At 40.1% G+C, this 27757-nt stretch overlaps 2 protein-coding genes across 5 annotated transcripts in view; both read left to right on the top strand.

Annotated features, from left to right (window-relative positions):
• cacnb4a (calcium channel, voltage-dependent, beta 4a subunit) overlaps positions 1–8578 on the top strand; it is a 34008-nt gene extending 25430 nt beyond the window's left edge. For 2 of the 4 annotated variants that reach the window (XM_080903448.1, XM_080903447.1), the window contains exons 9-15: positions 100–180; positions 3375–3433; positions 3522–3631; positions 3753–3904; positions 4279–4374; positions 4522–4698; positions 6479–8578. In XM_080903448.1, the coding sequence (XP_080759574.1) occupies positions 100–180; positions 3375–3433; positions 3522–3631; positions 3753–3904; positions 4279–4374; positions 4522–4698; positions 6479–6742 (939 nt within the window). In that variant the 3' untranslated portion in view covers positions 6743–8578. The remainder of the gene's footprint in view (positions 1–99; positions 181–3374; positions 3434–3521; positions 3632–3752; positions 3905–4278; positions 4375–4521; positions 4699–6478) is intronic. The other 2 variants (XM_080903450.1, XM_080903449.1) reach the window with 1 other exon arrangement.
• Positions 8579–8683: 105 nt separating this feature from the next.
• arl5a (ADP-ribosylation factor-like 5A) lies at positions 8684–20879 on the top strand. Its single transcript, XM_080903316.1, has 6 exons — positions 8684–9037; positions 15813–15873; positions 16021–16168; positions 16316–16399; positions 16832–16983; positions 20249–20879. The coding sequence occupies exons 1-6, from the start codon at positions 8992–8994 to the stop codon at positions 20295–20297; spliced, it is 540 nt and encodes a 179-aa protein (XP_080759442.1). The 5' UTR covers positions 8684–8991; the 3' UTR covers positions 20298–20879.
• The last annotated feature ends 6878 nt before the right edge of the window (positions 20880–27757 follow it).

Genomic DNA, 27757 nt, shown 5'->3' with positions numbered 1-27757 from the left:
CAGACACACTGGGAGAGTTCTGGGTTGCTTTCAGACTTTAGGAAACAAATGCTAAAAATATTAGAGCTTGACTTTATCTCTGTGTTTCTGGACCTCCAGGCTGAGCATGTTCCGCCATATGACGTGGTTCCCTCCATGAGGCCAGTTGTCCTGGTGGGACCCTCCCTGAAAGGTTATGAGGTAAGAAAGACTGCTGCTCCTCCAGCAGGCTGACTCTGCCTTTTTTTTCCTCCACAAAAGATGAACAAATAAATGAGTCGTTTTTATCATGAAGGATGAATTCACTAGTCCTGGTGAAAGAGACCACTCAGAAGTCCTTTGTTCTAGACGCAGATTCTTCAGTATCCTTATGGGATCCTATTAAAAACAAGTAACACTTTGGAAATAACAAGTCTGATAGTGCTCTTCATTCAAATTCACTGTTACTTAGTGAGGACATCCTTAATCTAAGACTGTGGCGTGACATTCGTTTTACAGCAGAATACTGTATTGGGTGCTTCCCAGTGTGAGCAAACTTTGAAAGGACAGAAGGGGCTGGAGCATGCTGATGAATTCACAGCTTTTAATTGTGCAATCAGGCTGACATTTCGACAGCAGTGTGTCTTCATCAGTCAGAATGAACAAAGAAGGCAACCAAGTATTACCTCAGACCATGTCTGCAATCTTTATTGGACAGGAACGGGAATTTAAATCTATTGGATAAAGAACTCAGCAGGGCGAGTTGCCTTAACATGCGTCCATATGGGCCATGCAGACTCATGCCTTACATGAATATTACATCATGTTGTAAGTTACTGAATTTCAATCCCAGTTAATTCATTCTGCGATGAGCGTTCCCGGGGTAACAGCATCCAAATCCAAACTGCTCGTTGATAATTGGTTGGAACGACAGTGCAAAGCATAAAGGAGGCCAAGGACGCTGTGGAAGGTGGGAGTGCTGAAGTCAGTTGTCATGGAATCACAGTCCTTGTCTCCCATCCTGGTGTTGCCGTGGTAACAACCTTCTGGTTAAACTGCATCAGTCTGAAAAAGTGGAGCATCGCTTGAAATTAGAAACATAAAATAATGTGTACCATGCCTTGAGATACTTTTCATGTCCCAAACCTGTAGTTTATCTGTTCATGCAGTACCCTACAGGTTTTTTTTGTTTTTTTATGTGTGAGCAATAATATTATTTATTTATTTATTTTGCCAGTGCCACAGAGTTAACATGTAATCACGTGGTAATTAATAGGTGTCACATGCAATATTTCAAGGTTGCATGAAGCTCTGTGCAGTTGTACTGTTGCACAAAAAGATGCACTTTGAAAATTCCTTTAAAAAATTAAAACTCATTTGGTTGAGTAAGTGATCCATATGCACGGCAGAGGTCTGGGTTTGATTCCGCCCATTTCCTATGTGTCATTGCCCCTCGCTCACAGCCAACTTTCTTGTCTACTATCTACTACTGTGACATAAAATACAGGCAACTTGTATTATTGTAATGCACTGTTTTCATGTCTGTCTAAAGCATCTATTAATGACCTCACATCTCCCCGAAATGCTACTGCAAGGCTTTTAACTCACTCTCATAAATCTTCCCATATCACCCCATTATTAAATGAGGTGAGGCTCTGTGTTGTTGATCTACTTCACCCCTATTCTCCAAACCAGTTTTTAAGGTCCACAGATAAGGATTTTCTTGGCACCCATCTAAAGGGGGACTCACACCTCAGCACCTCAGCTCCAAAACTATGGAACAGCTTACACAGTTACACAAGTGTGACCTCTCGTCATGGCATATGTACACTTCATAGTCTTTAGGGGAGACTAAATATCTTCAAAAGTGGTAATATAGATGGATAAAGAGCACTACGGAAAATGTTTCTTTTTCCTCACCTGTCCCTTTAAGTAAATTTAAATAAGAACCTCAAATGTGAGTAGAGCATTTATGTATTTTGACATTTTAATAGGACTATTTATTCCTTACAACTGCTTTGTGTTACAGCCCAATGGCCATGAAGCCCCTGTCAACCCAATGTGACTGTCAGTGTACTTTGACCAATTTAGAGCGACAACTGGCACAATCGAATAGTCGCCTTTGCCTGATTTTATTCACGAATCCATGTATTTCTTTTCTGAGTCAAAGACCTTGGGAAGTATAAGTGTATGTCTTTGAGGGTAACTTTGTGAACTTAAACTTCTGTTTCAGTTCAAGGCCTCAGAGCTGCAAGCATGTTCACCAGCCAAGCCTATATATTCAAAGCTACACCGAGGGATTGCCCCAAATTTATCACCTGTGCACTCGTCTTTGCGACATCGCTCACTGAAGCTTTTGATCGCTTTATTTAATGTGACCCACGTTCATCAGCCAGGATGGGAAAAAAAAAAAGCTTTTCACAGGGTAGACTATAGCTTGGTCAAGTGTGTAATGTAAAAATGTGGCTCAGCCAGAGACTGACCATCAGAATGAATAATGGGGGGCTAGCTTCTTTTACTGCCTGCTCTGCTCCATAGCTGCATAAAATTGCTCATGTTATGAGCCTCTATAGCCACCTTTTGCTTGCTTGGTACTGCCATTGGGTGTGCTGTGTGGGTAGTGGATAATTTTGCAGACTCAAAGGCAGACAAGTGGATGCTGAAGTTAAACTTAAAGCGAGCCTTTTAATGCTGAAGTTCAGAGATTAACTACTGGTTAGCAAATGGTAAATAGCCTGATTCTTATATAGCACTTTTCTACTCTGCTTGATCACTCAAAGTGCTTTAAATAGCAGTGCAGGGTAGTTATAGGACATGGAAAACAATGCTAGAGAACACACAACTATGCAAACAATGTAAAATAGGACAAGAGGAGACTGACATAATATATAGACGAGAAGTGGTGCATGACCAGGAAACGGGTGCAGCTCTAAACACAGCTGAAGACAATAGCATATGAGACAGGGGAAGTAACACTCACTGCAAGATGCAGAGGACAACCATTACCAAAATAAAACAGGAAGTGGGACACAACAGAACAGGGTAATAGAATTTACTTGGCACAGAGGAGGACAAGAAGACAAGACAGGCGAACACAGAAAGGTGCTTTATATTGTAAGGCAAAACCCTACAATAAGACAGAGAAAACTCCAACAATCAAACAACGCCCCCTATCTGCAAGCGCTTGGTGTCTGTGGGAAAGGAAGGAAAAACTCCCTTTTAACAGGAAGAAACCTCCTGGAGAACCAGGCTCAGGGAGGTGCAAGACTCGGGGACCGTGACAGTAACAAGTTTGACAGCCTTCCCTATTCCCCCTGCCTTTAATTAGATTAATGTTTTAATCTATTCTTCTCTTCTTCCTCTTTTCCCCATGTCCATGTTGTTTGCGCCGCCTTCTGCGCTCCCCATTGCTGCAGGTCACCGACATGATGCAGAAAGCGCTGTTTGACTTCCTGAAGCACAGGTTCGATGGGAGGTGAGCAGTGAAAGCGAAGCAGAGTCTGTCATATACTGCATCGAGGTGCTGGCCGTGCTCTGTGTGACGCGTACAGTTTTTGTTCCAGGATATCCATCACGAGGGTAACAGCTGACATATCGTTGGCCAAGAGGTCAGTACTAAACAACCCCAGTAAGAGGGCCATCATTGAGAGATCCAACACCCGCTCCAGCCTTGGTAAAGCTACAGGAAACTCACTCAATGATGCGCATGTCTTATAGGTGATGTGGAGCGTAAATATGTTGCATATTGTTTCTTATTCATATTTGCTCTGCCGTACATTCTTTACTTTTTGTAGCTGAGGTCCAGAGTGAAATAGAGAGGATCTTTGAGCTGGCCAGGTCTTTACAGCTGGTGGTTTTGGATGCTGACACCATTAACCACCCAGCGCAGCTCATCAAGACTTCATTAGCACCCATTATCGTCCATGTTAAGGTGTCCTCGCCTAAGGTGAGATTAAAAGCTTAAGTTACTTAATTACATTAGCCTAACAGGATACTATATATTATGTTAATTTTTTTTAAACTGATATTATTTAAAAACAATGACAAAAAACTTTATTGTGTTGTACTTGACAACATGCCAAGTGTCAGTGTAAGCTGTGAAATACCAAGAAACCCTTCAGGCAGTGAGAGAAAGTCATAGTCTTGACTGTAATGTGAGTTTGGAGCAGTGACAGGCGTGCCATTGCTTGTGTTGGCTGGATTTTCTAGAAAAGAATCTCTTGTCACAAACCTACATGTAACAGAGTCCAATTTCCATGGGCCTGCTACGACTCGTCTTCTAGTTTCTTAATTTTTAGACTGTTTTTGTGTCACCCACAGGTCTTGCAGAGGCTGATCAAATCAAGAGGGAAGTCTCAAAGCAAACATTTGAATGTGCAGCTTGTTGCAGCAGAGAAACTAGCACAGTGTCCTTCTGTGAGTAATCATCACCCCTTTTTTTTTAAATTAACTTAGAAGCTGTTGCTTCCCTTAAGTTAGGTTTCATGATGTAATCACAAGTGGTGAAAAGAAATCCAAATGCAGCAGCAGATTACACCTTCCTCTCTTCTTTTCAAACCTTAGGAGATGTTTGATATTATTTTGGATGAGAACCAGCTTGAAGATGCTTGTGAACACCTGGCAGAGTACCTGGAGGCGTACTGGCGTGCGACGCACACTTCGCTTTCCATGCCGCTCAACCCCCTCCTGGGACGCAATCTGGGCTCCACTGCTCTCTCCCCGTATCCTGCTGCCATTCAGGTGAATTTCTGAAGTTAAAGAGCAAAAAACTGTCCCGGGTTTCTTTTCTTCTCATTGTTGTTTTACAGAATCCCAGATTTCAGTCATGTATGACTTCGATTTACCAACCTGCCGGATAGAAGGAAATTTGGATCATTTCAGTGTGTGAATACTCAGCGTTTGATAATGCACTATGCCCTAAAGCCATAGCTGAGGTGCATGGTATTAGCAGTAAAATGTTCTAGCAACAAGATGAAAGCCACACTAAAATCTTTCGAGAAACAAAGGCCCTCCTGCTGTCTTTAAAGTAAAAAGCTTGCAGCTCCTTTACTGATGTAGATCAGAAGCCTTGAATGCTTAGAGTGAGTTATAATGGTTTGTTGTCACATTTTCAATGCTGGAAAAATATCCACAGCAGGTTTTAGTGGACAACAGATGAGTCCATTATCTACCCAAATCCCCAGTATAGCCCAGGCACCTAAAGGTTAGTAGTAGTTAGGGTATAGTGAAATAAAGTAAATATAATTTTTGGTACCTACTTACAAGATGGTTTAACAGTGAAATGGGGTTTAACACTATTTTAAAACTTTTTACATTTTAATCTATTGTAATTGTAACTTCCTCAATACTGTAAGTGAAGAAACTATAGAACCTTTAATAACTAAAGTTGTAAAAGAACTTAAAGTTCTGTGAAAAAGTGCATGTGAAACATCACACTTGTGTTTAGGACAAACTGACCTCCTAGGTGTACGTATTTTTCCGAGTACTTGGCAGGTAGTTTGTTTTTGTTCCAAGAATCGGCTTCATTCTTCTGTGTAATATAATCCAAGGCTATGGGATCAGGGCTCTGTGGGGGTCAGAACTCCTCGTTCTTATTGTCTGATGATAATTCTTTGAGTTTAGCTGTATGTTGGCACTGATTTTGGATGAGATGACTCACTGATGGCACTGAAATACAGATATGAATATTATCTTATATCCACCTTATTAGCAGATATGATGTCCATAAACTGCAAAGAACCTCTACCAGAGCCTTTACCTTGCCTGTAGACTCTCATCTCTGCAGTACTCTCTAGCCTTTAGGCAATCTGCTTCAAGTTGGAGCCAAATACTTTAAACTTTGATTCATGACTCCAGAGCAGCTGGCATGTTTTTTACACAGATTCTAGTGTTTTTTGAACGTAGGTGAGTCATTTGGCTTTTGTTTCCACATCATCATTAAACAGTACATTTGCACAAAAACAGAACCTAGACCACTTAATGAACAGTAGGCTGTGAGGTCAGTTCCTTAATCATTAATATGCAAATTCTCATGACCATTGATCAAGAAGAAGAAGTCACTTGGATGAATGACGAAACGTTTGCCCCATTGAAAACGCTACGTCCAGATGAACAGAATCAACCTTTTGGTATCTACAGTGATATATTTCACGGGGACACCAATGAAGAAGACTCAAAATAACCATGAGTAACAAACAATTTTATTTGATATGATTTTATTTTTTTATTTACTCGTTTACACTCTGTCTGGCTCCATTCAGATTAGTTGCAAAGTGCCCTCTGGTGGACAAACTATAAAATCTCAGCACTAACTATTGAAGTGTTGAAGGGTGTTTCTCCCATCTTTACTTCTTGGATTTTTCAATCATCAAATATCTGATATGGACCGATAATACCAGCCCACTGATAAATCTGTTGGACTCTAATGCAAACATATTAAAAATGCATAGTTATGTTGATTCTGTTCGAGTGTTAACAAAGCAAAACGCAGTTTGAAATCAGCATTACTTCTCTCAAACAGGCCCAAAGAAACCGGAACAGCAACCACACGACGACAGACCATTCGCCCGTTGAACGTCGCAGTCTAGTGCCTGCCGATGAGAACTGCCATAACGAGCGGGCACGGAAGAATCGCAACCGTCTCTCCTCAGGCTCACAGCACAGCAGGGACCACTCTCCTCTGGTGGAGGAGGACTACCAGGACCCCTACCAGGACTCTTATAAGCCCCACCGTAACCGAGGATCCCCGGGAGGCTATAGCCAGGACTCCAGGCACCGGCTCTGAGCTGTGGCCTGCTGTTAACAAAGTATAGGCCTGTGTCTCTTCAAGCGACCACCGTGAACACAAGGGGAAAGTTTGCTATTACATGATAAATCTCTTACATTCACGAGGACTGAAACCACCTTTTATTTTGTGTAGTACCTCATATCTACTTTGGCCTTGGCTCCTGACAAATGAGCATTTGAACCCAAAAATAAGAATCCTGCTCTTGCTTTGATGTGAACAAGGTACTGGATATGAAAGTAGCACAAGATCAGTAAAGTTATATTTAAGAGGGAAAGTTGGACATTTTTTGAATATGTCACCAGTATGACATGTGAGTGAAGTAAACTAGGCCCTTCTGGACCATTCCCGCTGTCTCAGCTGTTACTGTAGCATGCAGGTAGGACTGTAATTACAGGGACCATCTGACTCAGGCCAGTGCCAGACAGCATCCAGCAGTGATGATCAGCGCAGAACTTGTTTGCACGGGTCCAGGAGATGGTAGAAGGAGAGTTTAATGCATCTTTAATGTGCCGCTGTCCTTGATGTGTGTGATAAGTCCTGTAAAGCTTGCTCCAGAATCCTGAGTTTTACAACTATTGTTTTAAAGTGACATGAATGGCTAATTCAGGGTTCATGCAGTAGCTTCCCGTTCCCTTTCTTTTTAAACGCTGTTTTTGTCATAAATCATATGACAGAAAAGGAGAAAAATCATGCAGATACTAATACATTTCAAAGCTCCACAACCTCAGGAATGAGAGGTCAATTAGACCTAGAAGTGTAGCGTTTATGTTCTCACCCCTGATGGGAGTGTGATTCTGAGAGTTATGTTATTTTTGTGATTTTATGATTTTGTTTCTTGAAAAAAAAAAGAAGCTGTTTTTCCAGCACAGAAGTCTTTAAAATGGTCACAACAGCGCATTTCTCACATGCCATGCGTCAATTAACTGCTGTTGTCTGTCATGGGTTTCGTAGGACATGGAATAAGCAAGACTTTGGGTTTTTGTGAGTGATTTATATTGAGGGCTTCCATATATAATACACTGAAAAATAATCAAAGGAAAGAAATTTTAATTTGTGTAAGGTTCAATTTCCAGAACAATAAATTACATTCCATTTATGTCATTTTATATAAAAGCCTTGCTTACACCCTCCAACCATCAGACAAAGAAATATATTAGTAAAAGGTTTTATAAAATAAAGTAACACTAAACACTTTCCTTGAGTAGCAATTTAACATGCACCTCTTCTATATTGTCATTTACAGCTTTTCTGTGTATTCTCCTTGAGTTTTATTAAAGACTACTGATAAGTAAGAAGCTGTCTAAAAGCACTTGGGCAGGACTGCACTGCCTTTGTTAATAGTGTCATTTACATGCTACTTTTATGGAAATGTTGAGCAGCCAGTTCTCCCCCATCTTTCAATTTATATGTACGCTACCAGCTAATATGGGATTAAATAGCATTACCTTTTACATGACATCCTTGTATATTGTATTTTAATATTTAGATATTGAAAAGCTCAGTTTTATTTCAGGTCATAGACCAGAGATCTCATTGTGCTGTGATTCTGGAGAGGGAAGTTTGACGAGCAGGCTTCCATTCTTATTTTCCTTACACAGTAGCTTTTATTGTTGTAGTTTCAAAACAGTGGAGCATAAGCAGTGATTTAAAAGATTTGAATACTGCCTGTGAGAGAATGATGCATTGATTAGAATTTGTGTGCACTGTCATTTTACAACTGTAATGAAATAAACTGCTGTTATGCTGTTGTATGGATACCAGTGGGGTGTTTTTGTTTTTTGCTTATAGAAATATTCATAAAAAATAATTTACCTGTTACTGTTTTTAATAATTATTAAACCTGTTGTGTATGAAGTTTTCATATCATATAATATAATATAATAAATGCTTTTCCTTCCTTATAGCGCTCCATAAGATACTAGACACGCATGCGCAAGATTGACAGCGCAGGGTACTTCACAACAGCCAGCTGATACGAACTAGCAAGTGACAGTGTTAAGCGTTTTCGGTTTTGTTTCATACAGTAAATCAGTCGTCGGACCTACATTTTCACCTCGTAGGTCATGTAGAGTAGAAGTCAGTTCATATAAGTATGGCAGTTGTATTTGAATGCTTTGACAGGTCATCGTCGTTGTAGTTAGCAAGTTAGCTAGCTAGTTGAAGTTGGCAGGACTGAACAACAAGGCTGGCTAGCTAAGGTACATCGAACTATTACAAGCTGGCATCGAAATTCATCACCGTCAGCCATGGGAATACTATTTACAAAGTTATGGAGGCTTTTTAACCACCAAGGTAAGAATGGTGCTGCGGCATTCATCATGAAACTGTCGAAGGTGTAGGAGCTAAGGGGGCTCCGTGGTCAGAGAAGGCCCGCTGGTCTATTCTCTCATAATTAGCCGTGTAACCAGTTTCTGTCCCTAACGGGACGTTTACTGTTTCATTATTGGTATTGTCGGTGAATTTAAAAGTTACCTCATGGTTTACCGTTTATATTTAACGATATGGTCAGCATTTCACCAATGGACCGGCAAAGATGATAGTTTTTCTGCGAACATGGCGCTCCATTTCTGAATTAACTTTGTGTTAGATTATTTATGCTCTCGGGTTCTAGAGCGCAGATAGGCAAAACCAAGTAGATTCCTGGCTAGTGATCTTGAATCCGTAAACAGGTCCTTGCGAAACCTCTGTAACCTGAACCCCGAGGTACAGTGTGATGCTGTGTTCAGTCCGGGTTGACACCGGCATTGAGACTGGAGATGGCTACACCAACAGAGCACACAGAAGTCAGCTACATCAGCAAAATTCTCCAGTTAACAAGGCGATTGACTTTAGACTGAATCACACTGACTTTGTACTGCCAGTGTGATTACTTAATCTTATCAGATTAGTGTCAGGAGTTTTCTGATAGGTGACAAATTAAAGGAAGAATCTGAACCCTTGACACCTACAGTAAGGGGATCCAGCAGCTCTGTTGGGAACCGTTTCGTTGGTGAGTTGTGTGGGTTCGCTTGTCCACTTAGAGGGAAGGATCACAGCAAATACATATGTTCTGAGTGATCACACTTATCCTGCGATAAAACAGGTCTAACCAGATGGGTGTGGTCTCTTCTGTAGGGGCACAAAGGATCATTAAATACTTTAATGTGTATGAAAATAATGTGAATCATAACATAAAACAGGTCTTTGCAGTCACCTAGCTTCACTCTAACTCAAGTTAACTCAACACATATGGGAGACTTTACACTGATGTGTTAGAGAATGTCGTCATGTAGGGGAGACCGGGGATAGTTGTAACATTTTTGACATTTCTGTCTGTAAATTGGAGCTCTTTTAAGGTAGTGGATTCAAAATGTAATGCAAAGTATTTACATGTCTCGGCTATAAAATAGTGCAGCTATTTTCTCTGCAGCACAATTTCCCAATACCCATTGCATGGTATGGTCTCAAACACAAAGAGTGAAATGTTACAATTAACCCCATAGTCTGGGTTAGTTGTAACATATCCTGGGGTGAAATGTAACACAATGAAATAAGGGTACTAACAAAACATTAACATGTAATCTTTGTTTATTCAACACATGAATGCACTTAGAGCCATTTATGTAGCTCTGTGTGTGTGTGACAGAATGCAGAAATCTAGCTTTTGAACATATTCCAACCCCCCCAAAAAAGACAAGTTATGGAATTTTCTGCAACTGAATATTTCATTAATTTTGGTTGGTCTTCCTCGAGGTTGGCCTCATTGGCTCAGTGGGCATCATAACCTACAACTCTTGCACCAATTTTGAACATAACAATGAAGCTGAAAAAATGTAGTTGTTCACCAGCATCGCAATTCCATTACTTTTTATCATGGCTTACCTTGGTGTGGTTTGCAAAGTGCTTCAGAAAGATGAGGAAATCTGTTTCTTGCACCCATCCTGATTTATTTCCACTACCAGTACTTCCTACTGGTCCATCTCTGACACAGTGGTCTGCATAATGTATGTGTGGGAACACAAACAGTGGAGGAATTGTGTTGCCAATGGCATTAACCGCATATACAAATGTGACCAGTGAACCTCTCTCTGCTGATGTCGTTGCCCCAACTTGTTTAATATAAGTTAAAGTAATAGTGTGGTAAGTTGTAACATCTGCATTATTGTTACAACTAACCCAGACTGTTGCTGTTACAACTGACCCAGACTCCTATAGCCATGAACTAGCTAACATTACAGCCAACGGCTAAAACATTAGCACTAAAGACCTACACAGAATATATCCCCATAGACATACAAATAACACAATTTAAGTTTGATGAGTTTAACTGAAAAGCAAATAATGCTATTAGAAATTGAAATAAAGTAGAAAAACTTTTTGGCATACAAATTACTTTTTTTTGTGTTAAATTGTCCGTGTTTGACAAATGTGCTGATTTTTCACATGTGATAGCAGAACTGAATTGGGCATGCACAGGATGAGTCACATCATTTGAAACTTAGCCCTGATTGGAGAAATTGGAAGTGTTACAACTGACCCACGTTACAACTATCCCCGGTCTCCCCTACACAAAAAAGTAATCCCTGTAAGGAGTAGTGTTTTAATTATCTGCCTGACGGCCAGAAACATGTAGGAGTAATGTTAAGATGCATATAAGCTGTTTTGTGGCCAGACAACACTATAATAATGCATCTGAGTCACAGGACCAGACATTTGCCATTTGTTCAATTCTAAATTATGCTCTTATTTTCTTGTACCCATCCTGTCCCTGAAGCCTGAAAAGCTTTTATTGTCATCCCTGGATGTAGCCTCAGAGCTGCGCTTCCAAATCTCAGAAGTCTTACCATTTACCCAGCTGACTGAGACAACCCAGTGGAAGAACAGAAGCACATTAACATACATGGCATGTTGACATGACATGACATTTTTGTGTGTGGTAGAATGCACATATAAAGCTCATTTTTCACCTTGCACAGATCTGTTTGCAAAAGTTTTCGCTTCCTCAGTTTTGAGGTTTTAGTTTTGTTAGCTGAAGGCTTAGCTGTACATGATTACACACTGATTATGGACTTTTTATGATTTCCTTGAATTACAAGTTGTTTTGTCAAAGGTTAGTTTGGGGATCCATGCAAAAACCGAGTGTGGTAATAGATCTAGATACAATAATATGATATAATAGGCATTCCTTTCTTCGCTGTCTTCCAAAAAATATTCCAGAGCACACAAATTATTTTCACCTTCTCTAGTGTAAGCAAATGAACGCTTTTTATGTTCTGTGTTCTTCAGCATAACAGATTATAGATCATATGTGCTAAAAGGCATAGGAGTATTTAAAACTTAAGAGCCAATAGGTCTCAACCGACAGGCTGATATTTGTCTATGTATCCAGTTTAAATGAAATGTTATAGCTTTTAAGTGGCTGTTTTATCTCATGATAGCAGTTTATTCAGAGTAACACAGGTTGGGTTTTCCATCTACATTTACATAAACAAAACTATAACAGGGTTTTCGAACTTGACTAGCTTGTACAGATAATGCTGTAGTTGGAAGAGCTGCAGTAGGGCTGGGCGATATGGCCTAAAATCCATATCACAGTATAATTTGAAGCACGTGCGGTAACGATATATATCACGATATATTCTTTTCTTCTGTATAAGGTATTTCCCACACTATAAGGCACACTTAAAATCCTTTAATTTTCTCAAAAATCGAGAGTGCGCCTTATGTATGAATTCTGGTTGTGCTTACTGACCTCGAACCGATTTTGGCGTGCCGAAATCTGTTAAAAAATGTTTTAGTACAACTTTGTTAAGCTGCACTGCTTGATGGATTGTCAGAGCATTACGGCTGCCGTAGTGAGGAGCTTCGCGGAGTAGTCTGGGTCCAAAACTCCGTCCATTTCAGGTCCCAAAGTCAAACGAACACTAAGAGTTAAAAACGGTCTAAATTCTTTCATCTTTAATTAAATCATCAGCGATGCTGCTTTACCAGGTGTAACAATTAAGTTTAACATCCAGGCATCCATGAAAACAGAATTTATTAAATTTAACGGAGTTAGAAGTTAACAGGAAGTTAGCTCGCTAGTTTCCACCTAAACATGACATACCATGTTCTGACTGAGAGATTTTTGAAACTAATTCAAACGTACAGCTCTGCTACCACTTCCAACATAAATGCAGACAGAAAACTAAACAGCAGTGGTGTTTGCAGGGTTACTGAAGTTGGACTACCTGGTATATAATGTTGTGCTACGTGATTGCTAGCGACACAGCTATGTTAGCATAACATTAGCACAGTGAAGCTGGAGGATGAACGCCAACTTTTTTTCCACTCGATAAAAGTTAACGTGAGGGATTCTGGTGGTCAGGGACAAATGAAATCGCATAGCAGGATGCTATACACGGGCCAAACTTCAGTCAGGAGAACTATTGATATTATTCATCCACAATACGAGGTTAGTTATCAATATACTGCAACAACATGGGAATAGAGCAGCTGCGAGAGAATTCAACACTAATGAATCAATGTTACGGAAGTGGAGGAAGTGCAGTTTTTGGCTTTCCCCATATTTCAACAGTACTTCATCTCTTTGCTATGACTGTCGCCGGAGACAGTCATAGGAAAGAGAGACTTAATGCAGGCTTTGTGTATTTGTCCTGTGACGCAAGTTTTTCTATAAACAAAACACGAAGATAAGTCTGTTAAGCTCAGCTTAATACAAATAGAAGGTAGTGCATGCTTTTTCTGTCATGTACTAGTTTTTTTTCTAATGACATCAACCAGTCTTTGTTCCTCCTTAGTCCTCATCTCGCTCTCTTATAGAGATAAGTTACTTAATTTTGTAAAATGTAAATAGAAAATGATTTGCAAATCTCATGACTTCATATTTTATTAATAATAGAACATAGAAGACATCAAATGTTTCATAAAAGTAAGCATTACTAAAAAAGAAACAACTGGAGGATTTTATTAGGTAACTAACTAGGTTAACTGGTGACAGGCCAGTAACTTAACTGAGTAGAGCAGTGAGTTTCTCAGAAGTAAAAATGAACAGAGGTTCATTATTCTGCAGAAAACTGCATCGACAAATTCTAGAACAACTTTCACAATAATATTCATAATAATGTAAAAATGTGAAAGCTTTACCCAGTCTGTATTCAACATTTTTCTGTGCCGTCATGCTTTTTAAAGTCTCTGCCCCAGTTTTCTTCTTATTCACTTACTTATTATAATAATCTTATTCACCTTACATTTACCCTTGTTCTGTCCTTCATTCTAGGGCCACATTACTATTTAGTGCAGTTATGGCAGACAGTGCAGTTGATACTGGCCCAAGGACGTGCTGTAGTATGTTGTTGTTCCTAATAAACATTTACATGGTTTTATAAAACTCTATTTAAATATTCAAATATTTTTAGTTTACTACTTGTTGCAGCCCTCACATCAACACTCATAACACGGTTGAATGATGTTTCTCTTGTCCCTTCTTTACTTTTTTTTTTTTGTCGTTTATTGGCCATTATAAATACTGGTACCAGTATATCAGCAAATACTACTGGTCAGGCTCTAGTTAAGCCATACATCTAGATAATAGAAATTGAAAAATTCCTGTTATTCAAGAAATTATGACCAGTATACCAAATGTACTCTTATACCAACCAGCAATATCCGGTTGTTCAGTGATGACGCGACGAATCCTACTTCCGGGTCTAAAGTAGTCTGCGTTTAATATGGCTTTTATGTTGTTAACATGTTTAATGCTATGTATTTTCTTCTATTTGATCTCAAAAAGCTCCTAAAACAGTCAGTGATCCCTGTTGACCTCCCTCGGCTTTTATTACCGCTAATCATTTATTTAAGCTCAGTTTTTAAAACCTTAGGATGTAACTACAGCCCAGCCCATGCAGCAGTATATGAATGACTAACTTTGTATTGTAGATGAATTATCTCAGTTGTTCTCCTGGCTGAAGTTTGGTCCTTTTACAGCATCCTGCCATGCGATTACATTTGTTTCTGACCACCGAGAAAACTCACGTTAACCTTTATCGAGTGGAAAAAAAGTTAGCTTGTTTATATTATGCTAACATAGCTATGTCGCTAGCGGTCACGTAGCACATCATTATATACCAGCTAGCCAAACTTCAGTAACCCTACAAATGTCACTGCTGTTTAGTTTTCTGTCTTCATTTATGCTGGAAGTGATAAGAAAGCTGTATGTTTTAATTTGTTTCCAAAACCCCGCAGTCAGGACATGCTATATTGTATTTAGATAGAAGCTAGCGAGCTAACTCCCTGCTAACTTCTAACTCCGTTAAATGTCATAAATTCCGTTTTCATGGATGCCTGGATGTTAAACTCAATTGTTACACCTGGTAGAGCAGAACGCTGATCATTTTATTAAAGATGAAAGACTTTAGACAGTTTTTCAACTCTCAGTAATGCCACAGTGATCGTTTGATATATGGACCTGCAGCGGAGTTTAGACCCAGACACGGCTAGTGACGTCAGACTGAACAACCGGATAGGAACATCATTTTTTTCATAATTTTTTTTTTTTTTTTTTTTAAGAAAATAATAATCAGCGCTTTGTTCCTTCACTCTAGGCTAAAGTTAAAACCTTACCTTTGACTTATGCTTGTGTCTGCTATTGGACTTCTTGCCTTCTGTTTGTATCAGCAGCAAGATGGAAATCGATCCCAGCTGTCACTTCTTGTTTATCTTTTTCACTAAAGCTTTTTTGTGCATTAGAAAGATACGTCTGTATGTTATATCCACAGCCGCTGATGGCTGCAGCCTGACTCTACAAGCTTGCTTTAAACCGCCCACTAACTCATCTGTAGCTGTGAAGGTACACTGTTCGCAGCATCACAATGTCCCACTGATGCTAGATGTGTGAAGCTACACAATTTGTACCAAAGGACGGTATGGATTAGTAAAAAGTTCATTGTTTGATTCTCTCAATTCAGACATCTTTTTGAAGCAACCACTTTGTTTACATAAGAGCCATACATCAGTTAGTCCTTAGCAATTAAACCCAGATATTGATGTCCCTGTTAGTCTGTGATTTCTTTGTCTTTTTGCCTTTCAGAGCACAAGGTTATTATTGTGGGCCTGGACAATGCTGGCAAGACCACAATTCTTTATCAGTTGTAAGTATCCAAATCTGACTTGTACAGTAAGCGTCTTTATATTTCCTTTTTTTTTTCCTCAAGTCATATAATTTATTAAAAATAGTCGTGGCTATTCTGTAAATGTTGCTTGTCAACAGAACCTAAAGATTGTTTTTATGTTAATAGTTCAATGAATGAGGTGGTACACACATCCCCAACAATTGGGAGCAATGTGGAGGAGATAGTCGTCAACAACACTCATTTTTTGATGTGGGACATCGGAGGCCAGGAGTCTCTTAGGTCATCGTGGAATACATACTACACAAACACAGAGGTATGAGATTATGTTCACTCTGACTAAATGAAAGAAAACTCTGAAAACTTCCCCTTACAGTGCTGTTATGTATGACTGTGCCTGTGGTTTGGCAGGGGTTGTTATTTAATTACTTGTCCATTATTTCTCCCTTTCTTCTACGACTAGTTTGTAATTGTGGTGGTTGACAGCACGGATAGAGAAAGGATCTCAGTAACCAAAGAAGAACTCTACAGAATGCTAGCACATGAAGTGAGTACCGTTTAAAAAGTGACAAAGATCCTTATAATTATAACGTAATTTTATTAGATATATTCAAATTAATATTAATGGATTGTTGTATGAAATAATGGAAACCATGTGTCCCATGCAGCAGTCATTATTTATGAGGCTCTGTCACATGTCAGAATCTAGTAGAAATTAACTTGATCTCAAGGTGCTTCATTTTTAAATTTCAAATATTACTGAAAATATACTTAAGTGTGTAGCAATATTATTGTTTTCTGGTTCATTGTATGTACACTGAATATGAAATGTCTTTCTGAGTTGATGCTATCAGTCATTTTTCAGTAAATGAGATTTTGTCTGTACTGTTAACTCATCACAGTGTTAAAAATACACATAAAGCAAACAAATGTTTCCTTATCTTGGCTTCTCTGTTGATGTTTCTTCTCTGGCCTCCAGGACTTGAGAAAGGCAGGACTGTTGATCTTTGCCAATAAGCAGGATGTGAAAGGATGCATGTCTGTGGCTGAGATCTCCCAGAGCCTCCAGCTTACCTCCGTCAAAGACCACCAGTGGCACATCCAGGCCTGTTGTGCCCTCACAGGAGAGGGGTGAGGATATAAACTTGTTATATGAGGAAAATTTAATTTACGTATGCATTAAATAATTATATAGTATTTGCTTTTATGCAGGGAAAATGTGATGAAGGGTCAGACTTACTAAGCAGGGCAAATTAACATGAAGCTAAAATCTCCAAATTGCACTGGAGGGAGTGGAAAGTTGTGAGGGTGATCTACTAACATTGCTCTCATTTATTAACAAAGAGGCAGCCTGTTCATTTGAGAAATGACTCTCCTTCTACCAAAAGCTGCACAAATTAGCCAGTCATAAACAAAGCAGACCCAATGAGGAAGCAAATAATGTACCAGCCACAGTATTACAAGCGCAGCTTTCATGCATGTGATTCTCTCCAGAAACAGCAATTCAGATCAATGAGAGTCAGCTAAAGTAGAATCAATATGTTTCTCTTCAGTTAGAAATAGCTGGGGGCTGTATGTGGATAAATCTGACAGCTCAGGAAGCCTAACAGTGTCTTTTTGGAGGACACAAAACATTATTTAGCTTCAAGCCTCAACCCATTTGTACGTTAACGAAGTTACTGTTTTGTGCATAAATGCACTCAGTGGTCCTTCTTTTTTCTATTTCCTTTTCCCTGCATGCTGTTTGACACGGCAGGTATTTATAAATTGCAGCAATAAGTCCCTTTAACTGCTGTATTCTGGCAAACGTATTAATATACAGTGGGGCAAAAAAGTATTTAGTCAGCCACCGATTGTGCAAGTTCCCCCACTTAAAATGATGACAGAGGTCAGTAATTTGCACCAGAGGTACACTTCAACTGTGAGAGACAGAATGTGAAAAAAAAATCCATGAATTCACATGGTAGGATTTGTAAAGAATTTATTCGTAAATCAGGGTGGAACATAAGTATTTGGTCACCTCAAACATGGAAAATCTCTGGCCCTCACAGACCTGTAACGTCTTCTGTAAGAAGCTTTTCTGTCCCCCACTCGTTACCTGTATGAATGGCACCTGTTTGAACTCATCATCTGTATAAAAGACACCTGTCCACAGCCTCAAACAGTCAGACTCCAAACTCCGCCATGGCCAAGACCAAAGAGCTTTCGAAGGACACCAGGAAAAGTATTGTAGACCTGCACCAGACTGGGAAGAGTGAATCTACAATAGGCAAGCAGCTTGGTGTGAAAAAATCAACTGTGGGAGCAATCATCAGAAAATGGAAGACATACAAGACCACTGATAATCTCCCTCGATCTGGGGCTCCACGCAAGATCTCATCCCGTGGGGTCAAAATGATCATGAGAACGGTGAGCAAAGATCCCAGAACCACACGGGGGGACCTGGTGAATGACCTGCAGAGAGCTGGGACCAAAGTAACAAAGGTCACCATCAGTAACACACTACAACGGCAGGGAATCAAATCCCGCAGTGCCAGACGTGTTCCGCTGCTGAAGCCAGTGCATGTCCAGGCCCGTCTGAAGTTTGCCAGAGAGCACATGGATGATACAGCAGAGGATTGGGAGAATGTCATGTGGTCAGATGAAACCAAAGTAGAACTTTTTGGTATAAACTCAACTCGTCGTGTTTGGAGGAAGAAGAATACTGAGTTGCATCCCAAGAACACCATACCTACTGTGAAGCATGGGGGTGGAAACATCATGTTATGGGGCTGTTTTTCTGCCAAGGGGACAGGACGACTGATCCTTGCTAAGGACAGAATGAATGGGGCCATGTATCGTGAGATTTTGAGCCAAAACCTCCTTCCATCAGTGAGAACTTTGAAGATGAAACGAGGCTGGGTCTTCCAACATGACAATGATCCAAAACACACCGCCCGGGCAACAAAGGAGTGGCTCCGTAAGAAGCATTTGAAAGTCCTGGAGTGGCCTAGCCAGTCTCCAGACCTCAACCCCATAGAAAATCTGTGGCGGGAGTTGAAAGTCCGTGTTGCTCGGCGACAGCCCCATAACATCACTGCTCTCGAGAAGATCTGCATGGAGGAATGGGCCAAAATACCAGCTACTGTGTGTGCAAACCTGGTAAAGACCTATAGTAAACGTTTGACCTCTGTTATTGCCAACAAAGGTTATGTTACAAAGTATTGAGTTGTATTTTTGTTATTGACCAAATACTTATTTTCCACCCTGATTTACGAATAAATTCTTTACAAATCCTACCATGTGGATTCATGGATTTTTTTTTCACATTCTGTCTCTCACAGTTGAAGTGTACCTCTGGTGCAAATTACTGACCTCTGTCATCATTTTAAGTGGGGGAACTTGCACAATCGGTGGCTGACTAAATACTTTTTTGCCCCACTGTAGTGTCACAGATCTGATAATAGAAAGTTAAAGCCGAGCTGTAGCAGAACCGCGTATATGTACTACTGAAAAAACATGCAGAGGCTTTTGTGCACCCTAGAGCTTTCATCATGTTAATTATGGAAAGATCTCTGTGTACAAATTTGATGAAAGACTACAAACCCATCAGCCAACTGTATAAAATAAATTAGCTACCTATAATAATACACAAAACATCTGTTTTATCAAGATACCAGTATTATTGCGGAAATATGTAAGTGGCCTGTATTTGTATTGCGCTTTACTAGTCCCTAAGGACTCCAAAGCGCTTTACACATCCAGTCATCCACCCATTCACACGCACATTCAAACACTGGTGATGGCAGCTACATTGTAGCCACAGCCACCCTGGGGCGCACTGACAGGCGAGGCTGCCGGACACTGGCGCCACCGGGCCCTCTGACCACCACCAGTAGGCAACGGGTGAAGTGTCTTGCCCAAGGACACAGCGACCGAGACTGTCTGAGCCGGGGCTCGAACCAGCAACCTTCCGATTACAAGACGAACTCCCAACTCTTGAGCCACGATCGCCACGATATGTGTGACTTGGCTGTAAAGATTTGGGATGGGGGCTTAATGATGACTTATAGGACAGAGCCAAAGCTTTGGCGCTGGTGCTCAGTTCTTTTCAGTTCATGCCAGTTATGCACTTGAATACTCCTAGCAACACCTACCACAGAGCCACATCAGGTGCAAAATAAGAGATGCTTATTAAGGGTGAAATTTAGCAGACTTAGTATTTTGTGATTACTTTAAATATTTTTTCATATTCTTTTACTAAATAACACCAGTAACAGGCCCAGAGTATTAGCAATTAGTTTCCCTTAAACTTTTGTTCTTGTACGGTATAAAATTTTTTATCTTAATGCTTTTCTCTTTGTTTTTCTCTCCCACTCTCTTCCACCAATGTCTTTCTTTCTTTTTTAACCTGTAGGTTGTGCCAGGGTCTTGAGTGGATGATGTCACGGCTGCGTGTGAGATGATGACTTTGAAAACGTTCATTAGGAGTGTGCCCCTTCTCTCTTATTTTTGCCTCCAGATATGAAAATGAGGATGGGGGTAAGGTCAGTTGATGGATGGCCCTCTCCTCTTCCTTGTGAAACTGACATGGACAGACCGCTGCCAGAACTTTATGTACTTCTGTAATAATTTATTTTACAAAAGTCATCTGAACTGAGAACAAAAAAAAAAACATTACCTTTCCAGAAGGACGTTGAACAACAAAGAGACTCAAATTATTTAAAATGAAATTTCTGCACGGTTTTCCTTTGAACAAAACACAGAGGTCAGCAACGTATCTGCCTTGGAACTCTACATGGACTTATTCTTGAGCTACGTGTGAGTCTAGCCCATGGTGGCCTTGCAGTATTACCGAACTGGCTGTGGTGGTTTTTAATTGCCTCTCTGTGTGAACAGTCCAGTATTCTCTTCAAACTTGGTGCCTGCAGCAGAATGTTCAAGCGATTATGGTTGATGACGACTGAAACATGCAGAGGGGAGGGTAGAATCACAGTGTGCCCTCTTCCTTTCAGTCCTTGTTAATAATCACTGAAATAAAGTCTTTTTATTTGTTTCAGGTGAATTGCATTGTGTCATGAATGAGTATTTCTTTCTGGCGACTCTTTTGAATCTGCTTTTTCCAGAGACATCTGTGAACCATATTGAATGCTGTGAGTGTGACTGGACGTTTTCTTTTTTTAGTCCTTTAGGGGGCAGAATGCGTCACACGAGCTTGTGGTCCCTGAAGCTTTTCAGGGACGATGACGAGCACCTACAGAAGTACAGTGAAGAGACAGCCAAAGTGTAGGAAGGCAGAGGGATTCAGAAAGAGAAGAAGGGACCAGGTATAAAATGTAGGCAGCACACAGTGCCTGATTAAGAGGAAAAGACACAGTTGTGTAAGGACTGCATGGCAGGGTTGTCACAACTGAAACAGAAAAATTAAAACCAACAGAAACCAAAGCCAGTCTATGTTATAGGGTTTCCATTCCTCTTCCATTGGTTTAATTTGACATCTGACCTCAACTGACTCCCAAATTTCTTGCCATGGTTTGACTTGATTATCTTTTTGGCTCGGACATTTAAATAAATGTTTGGATATCTGTAGCGCTGAGGTCACATTGAGGTGATTTAAAGCATTAGTCATTCCACGAGTTTGCAAATACTGCTATAACAAGTCCTGAAAGTGTCACCAGAAGTAGTAATTCCACTTTTTTCTAATTCACCCAGCTCTGCACTTCTTCACTTGTTTTTATTCTAATCTGTTCTTCAAAAGAGACTAAATAGTCTTTCTTGGAGCGAAACCAAAGAGCAGTAAGATGCTTTTCTGTATGGTAAGTCTTGACCAATTTAATTGCAGTGAAGTCCAACATGACCTGCACAATGGAAAGTATTTGCAAATGTAGTAAAATCTAAAAATAAACACAGACACTTCATATTCACTAGACACGAGCTGTACTTAGGAGTTAAACCCTTAGATCAGGTGAAGGAGTACAGCATGTGAAAAAGAATAACTTCTAACAATAATTTATATTCTTTGTTCCCGTAAATGTGTTTTATTTGTGAGCATGCTGTGATCTGCTGACCCGTGCTCTGTTGACTCTGAATTTTACTTTTACTCTTTATAGATTTAGACAGCACAATTTATCAACATGTAAGAAGATATTAAATCTACTGTCGTGGCAGATTTTACATTTATTTATCCCAGTGGTTTTCTAGCTTTTTCAGGGATGCCGCACTTTAGAAGCTGGTATATATATTTTTGGATATATAAATTCCTCTCCTGTCCTCTCATTGACTTACTGACGTCTTTCTCTGACTCTCAGATGTTTTTACCCCTCAGCCAATAGCTCATGCGGTATTATTGTCACTCTGCCAGGGGGGCAGGCAGCCTGGACACCCAAGTTTGTAAATGCAAGAACTTGAGAATGAGGCGACATAGGATTTTGAAATTCATACCATAGGTCCAGCTACTAAAAATCCCTGTGAGTTTGAATCTCAATGACCTCAACCTCAAGGTCAGAAGTCAGCTTTTTTGAAAATAACATAGCATTTTCTAATTTACTCCATAGGCGCATCTACTAGGAAGTAGCACTGGTGGCCATCACTATTTTTTTTTTCTTCCCTGGGAGACGGCACTTTAAGCACAGTTGCTCTCTTTATGTTCACTATATGTTGAAGTTCCACAATCCCAACTTTATGTTCACCTGCACCTTGAATGAATAACAGGCATTATATTGTGTTGACAGTGTCAGCAAGACAGTGGGATAATGTTTGCTTGTAATTTACTGACTACATTTTCCATGTCTTCAACTGGAAACAACACCAGGCTGCAGCACACTGAAATTTAACTCACCTATTTGATTATGCATTAAGCGGAAAAGCTGGAATGTCATTCTGGATCGTTCTGTCCTGCTTTAACCTCTGGATATACAGGGAGTGCAGAATTATTAGGAAAGTTGTATTTTTGAGGAATAATTTTATTATTGAACAACAACCATGTTCTCAATGAACCCAAAAAACTCATTAATATCAAAGCTGAATGTTTTTGGAAGTAGTTCTTAGTTTGTTTTTAGTTTTAGCTATTTTAGGGGGAGATCTGTGTGTACAGGTGACTATTATAGTGCAGAATTATTAGGCAACTTAACAAAAAACAAATATATTCCCATTTCAATTATTTATTTTTACCAGTGACACCAATATAACATCTCCACATTCACAAATATACATTTCTGACATTCAAAAACTATATAGCCACCTTTCTTTGCAAGGACACTCAAAAGCCTGCCATCCATGGATTCTGTCAGTGTTTTGATCTGTTCACCATCAACATTGCGTGCAGCAGCAACCACAGCCTCCCAGACACTGTTCAGAGAGGTGTACTGTTTTCCCTCCTTGTAAATCTCACATTTGATGATGGACCACAGGTTCTCAATGGGGTTCAGATCAGGTGAACAAGGTGGCCATGTCATTAGTTTTTCTTCTTTTATACCCTTTCTTGCCAGCCACGCTGTGGAGTACTTGGACGCGTGTGATGGAGCATTGTCCTGCATGAAAATCATGTTTTTCTTGAAGGATGCAGACTTCTTCCTGTACCACTGCTTGAAGAAGGTGTCTTCCAGAAACTGGCAGTAGGACTGGGAGTTGAGCTTGACTCCATCCACCTCCACCTTGCTGGCATCTGAGTCGGACTGGAGCTCTCTGCCCTTTACCAATCCAGCCACGGGCCCATCAAGACTCACTCTCATTTCATCAGTCCATAAAACCTTAGAAAAACCAGTCTTGAGATATTTCTTGGCCCAGTCTTGACGTTTCAGCTTGTGTGTCTTGTTCAGTGGTGGTCGTCTTTCAGCCTTTCTTACCTTGGCCATGTCTCTGAGTATTGCACACCTTGTGCTTTTGGGCACTCCAGTGATGTTGCAGCTCTGAAATATGGCCAAACTGGTGGCAAGTGGCATCTTGGCAGCTGCACGCTTGACTTTTCTCAGTTCATGGGCAGTTATTTTGCGCCTTGGTTTTTCCACACGCTTCTTGCGACCCTGTTGACTATTTTGAATGAAACGTAGTGATGGCCCGCTTGAAGCTGACGCTCCGGAGCGTGTGTCGAAAAAAACAACACACTGGTTCAGAAGCACTGTGTCGAGGCTTGCTTCGTTTGGCAAAAGTCACGTGACCAGTGACGTCCGAAGCTTCATTACGCACGTAACTGCTTCGGTACCTGATTCAAACGGATATAAGGAAGTGAATCATCCACGGGATTCGTGGAGTGTGTTGATGGTGACAGAGAGCGAAGAGGTGATCATTCCACTGACAGATATGGAGCCAGCGAGGAAGAGAGGACGTTCTGGCGTGTGGGAATATTTTGAGTTGATTTTGCTCAATTCATTTTATCTGCCGAAGTGAAAAACTTGAAATGTCCAAAATCATGTTTTCATAATGTAAATATCATTACAGCATATGACTTTAGGAACACTTCCATGTGAATTAAAGCTAATGAAGACTACAACAATGTATTTGACACTATACGTACATTACATTGCTACAGTTTAGAAAATCATTTTGTTTATTGTTTTTAGGTGATAGTCTGCAGGACCCAGGAATACCTGCATATCTACCAGCTTGCAGTGTAGTTCCTGCACTCCACAGCCTCTTCTGTTCCATGCAAGTGGATTTTCTCCAGGGCAGGAGAAACTATTTCTAAGAAAAGAAACAGACTCAGCCAGCGCACAGTAACACTAATCCTCTTTTTAAATGTAAATAACAAAAGGGCTACCTGACATAGATCATGTTTTTACTTTGCAAGTTCTTGATTAGGGGTGGGTTTTGATTATCGCCTTTCTGATTACAATCCATGCTAAATTGAATAAAGTGATATTGATTCATTAAAATCCCGTGTCGATTTGTAAATTAACGTTATTATGCCTGAAACGCCAGCATCTCAGGTTAAACCTCACAACATGTCGTCAAACACCATGCAGCTAAAACAGTAACTGGGAGCAGGTTTACGGATTCTGCATACAAACGTGAACACAGAGCGCGGACCCGACGCGTCAGAATCAGATTTTGATGTGTTGGCGGGTCCGCGCTGTGTTTGCCTCTTTTTTTTCGCTGGCTTCTGCAGCTGCAGGTTTCATAACTCTCTGTTTACATCTCTAATTAAGTCTCACATGTGTCAGCTTTCTTTTAATAGATACGAAATTATGGATATATACTGTTAAATGATCAGAATTGTAATATTTCTGACTGAGGCAAAACTTTCCAGATTCCAATCAAATTGAATCGGATCCTGTATCGAATCAAAATGATTCTACAAATCAGTGACGATGCAGCCCTACTCAGCTTCCTAAGCATTTTCCCTTTCCAGTTCACAATCAATCCCACCCCTACGTCAAAAATATGTATAGGAATTGGCCTCATCTAATATTTTGTATGAACCTGTCCAGCTGTCCAGTGATTAAACGACAAGTAGATGGAGGCAGGACTTCACAGCAGGGGCATACTCCATAATGTGCTGTGCATTCTCATATGTATATTATATATATTGCTCACTTATTGTATTTACCAACATCAAGGAGTTATGAGCAAAGAAAGGCCACACCATAGTGCATGTTTAAATAGGGAAAGTTTATTGATCAAAATGTATTACGCAGATACGCATTACATTTTTTTCAGCCCCCCAATCGAGAAAACAAAACCAATTACATTTTCAAAGCAACGGAACGGTGGCCCAATATCAGAGAGAACTCCACTCTTGAGTGAGCAGTGATAATTGAGCAGTCCGTTTTATTTTGCAGATTCAAGCTGCTCTTCAAAATTTTCACCACCAGATGTCACCGGAGAGGACTGTGTTGAAAAGCTTCGAGTAATGAACCGTTTTTCAATACAAGCTTCAGTGCTTCGGAAAGCTTCATTTGGCCATCACTAATGAAACGCTTGATTGTTCGATGATCACGCTTCAGAAGCTTTGCAATTTTGAGACTGCTGCATCCCTCTGCAAGATATCTCACTATTTTTGACTTTTCTGTGCCTGTCAAGTCCTTCTTTTGACCCATTTTGCCAAAGGAAAGGACGTTGCCTAATAATTATGCACACCTGATATAGGGTGTTGATGTCATTAGACCACACCCCTTCTCATTACAGAGATGCACATCACCTAATATGCTTAATTGGTAGTAGGCTTTCCAGCCTATACAGCTTGGAGTAAGACAACATGCATGAAGAGGATGATGTGGACAAAATACTCATTTGCCTAATAATTCTGCACTCCCTGTATATATAATAAAATTAGGAAAATTTAGAGACATGGACTCATGTGCTTTGCATACTCTTTCACTTTTCTCATACCTATGCTGATTTGTTTATTTAATGATGCAAATGTTTCAACAGATGTGTCATTGTTATTAAAGCTCACGCAGAGGTGACTTTGGTCTATAGCTTCTCATATTGTCAGACTGTACATGTTTCATTAAAAGCAGATTTTATTGTGGTGGGCATGTCAACTCAAAATAAAGCCCTTTCACCAAAATACCAATAAATAGTGTAGACAGCACTAAACATTTCATAAATACACAGTGCAGAATAACAGACCAGTGTCCTCACTTTATTTTGAGTATGTGCCAGCCACTGCAATTCCCGCAGAAGTGTGTTTGAAAGCTGGTACATTTTACAGGTACTGGGTTGGATCACCTTAGGTCTTCAAAACTGTCTTAATTCTTTGTGGCATTGATTCAACAAGGTGCTGAAAAATTCCGCAGAGGTTTTGTCAATATTAACATCACAGCATCACACAGCTGCTGCAGATTTGTCAGCTGTGGATCCATGATGCAAATCTGCAGTTCCACCACATTCGAAGGAGCTCCGATGGACTGAGATCTGGTGAATGTGGAGGCCATTTGAGTACAGTGAGCATACTGCAATATTCAAGAAACCAATTTGAGATTATCTGAGTTTTGTGAAAAGACACATTATCCTGCGCGAAACATCAAGATGGACATGGTCAGCAGCAACACTCAGGTAGGGGGCCCAAAGTGTGTCAGCCTGAACTATCTATTTAAGGCAGGATGGAGACATGTTTTCATGTTCTTTAAACCAAATTCTAATACACCAGAAATTGAGGCTCATCGGACAATATTTTTCCATTCTTCTTTTGTCTTGCTTTGGTGAGCCTCTGCAAAATGTAGCCTCCCCTTCCTGTTCTTCGCTCACAGGAGCTCCACCCGATGTAGTCTTCTGCTGTTTTAGTCCAGCTGCTTGAAGGCACTGTGTGTTCAGAGATGCTCTTATGCATAATTTGATTATAAAGACTGGTAATTGAGGTACTACTACCTTTTTATCAGTTTGAAGCAGACTGAGCGTTACTCTTTAACATCTGGCATTAGAGAGACATTTTTTCACAGAAAACTGCAGCTCACTACATATCTTCTCTGTTTTAGACCATTCTCTATGGACCCTGAATGGTTGTGTGGGGAAATCCCAGTAGATCACAGTTTCTGAAATACACAGATCAGCCTATCTGGCACCTTTCTTCTTAATTCTGATGCTCTCTTTGTATTTCAGCAGGTCGTTTCTACCATGTCTATATGTCTCAGTACTTGTTACTACCACGTGAACGGCTAATTAGACATTTGTGTTAATGAGCAGTTGAACAGGTGGTCAGTGAGTGTCTTCACAACAATGATGCTAATATTGACTGTTCAATCATCAAAAAAGAATAAAAATTTTATTATTAAATCAGTCCAGCTCTTGCTTACAAGAACCAACCAGCTTATTGCATGTGTCTTATAGAGCTAGAAAAAGTAGGGTATATATATCATCATTTATACATTTTGATAGGTTATTATTTGTGATATCACCTGCATCTTTTTGGCAAAGTCCCTCTATGACTGACCATCTAGTTTAATTTTAAGCTCTTACCTCACTGGGCTTCATACTTATCCTAGGTGCT

This window comes from Rhamphochromis sp. 'chilingali', assembly GCF_963969265.1.
Source record: "Rhamphochromis sp. 'chilingali' genome assembly, chromosome: 14".
NCBI classification, from domain to species: domain Eukaryota; kingdom Metazoa; phylum Chordata; class Actinopteri; order Cichliformes; family Cichlidae; genus Rhamphochromis; species Rhamphochromis sp. 'chilingali'.
This window is presented reverse-complemented; position numbering and strand designations above follow the sequence as displayed.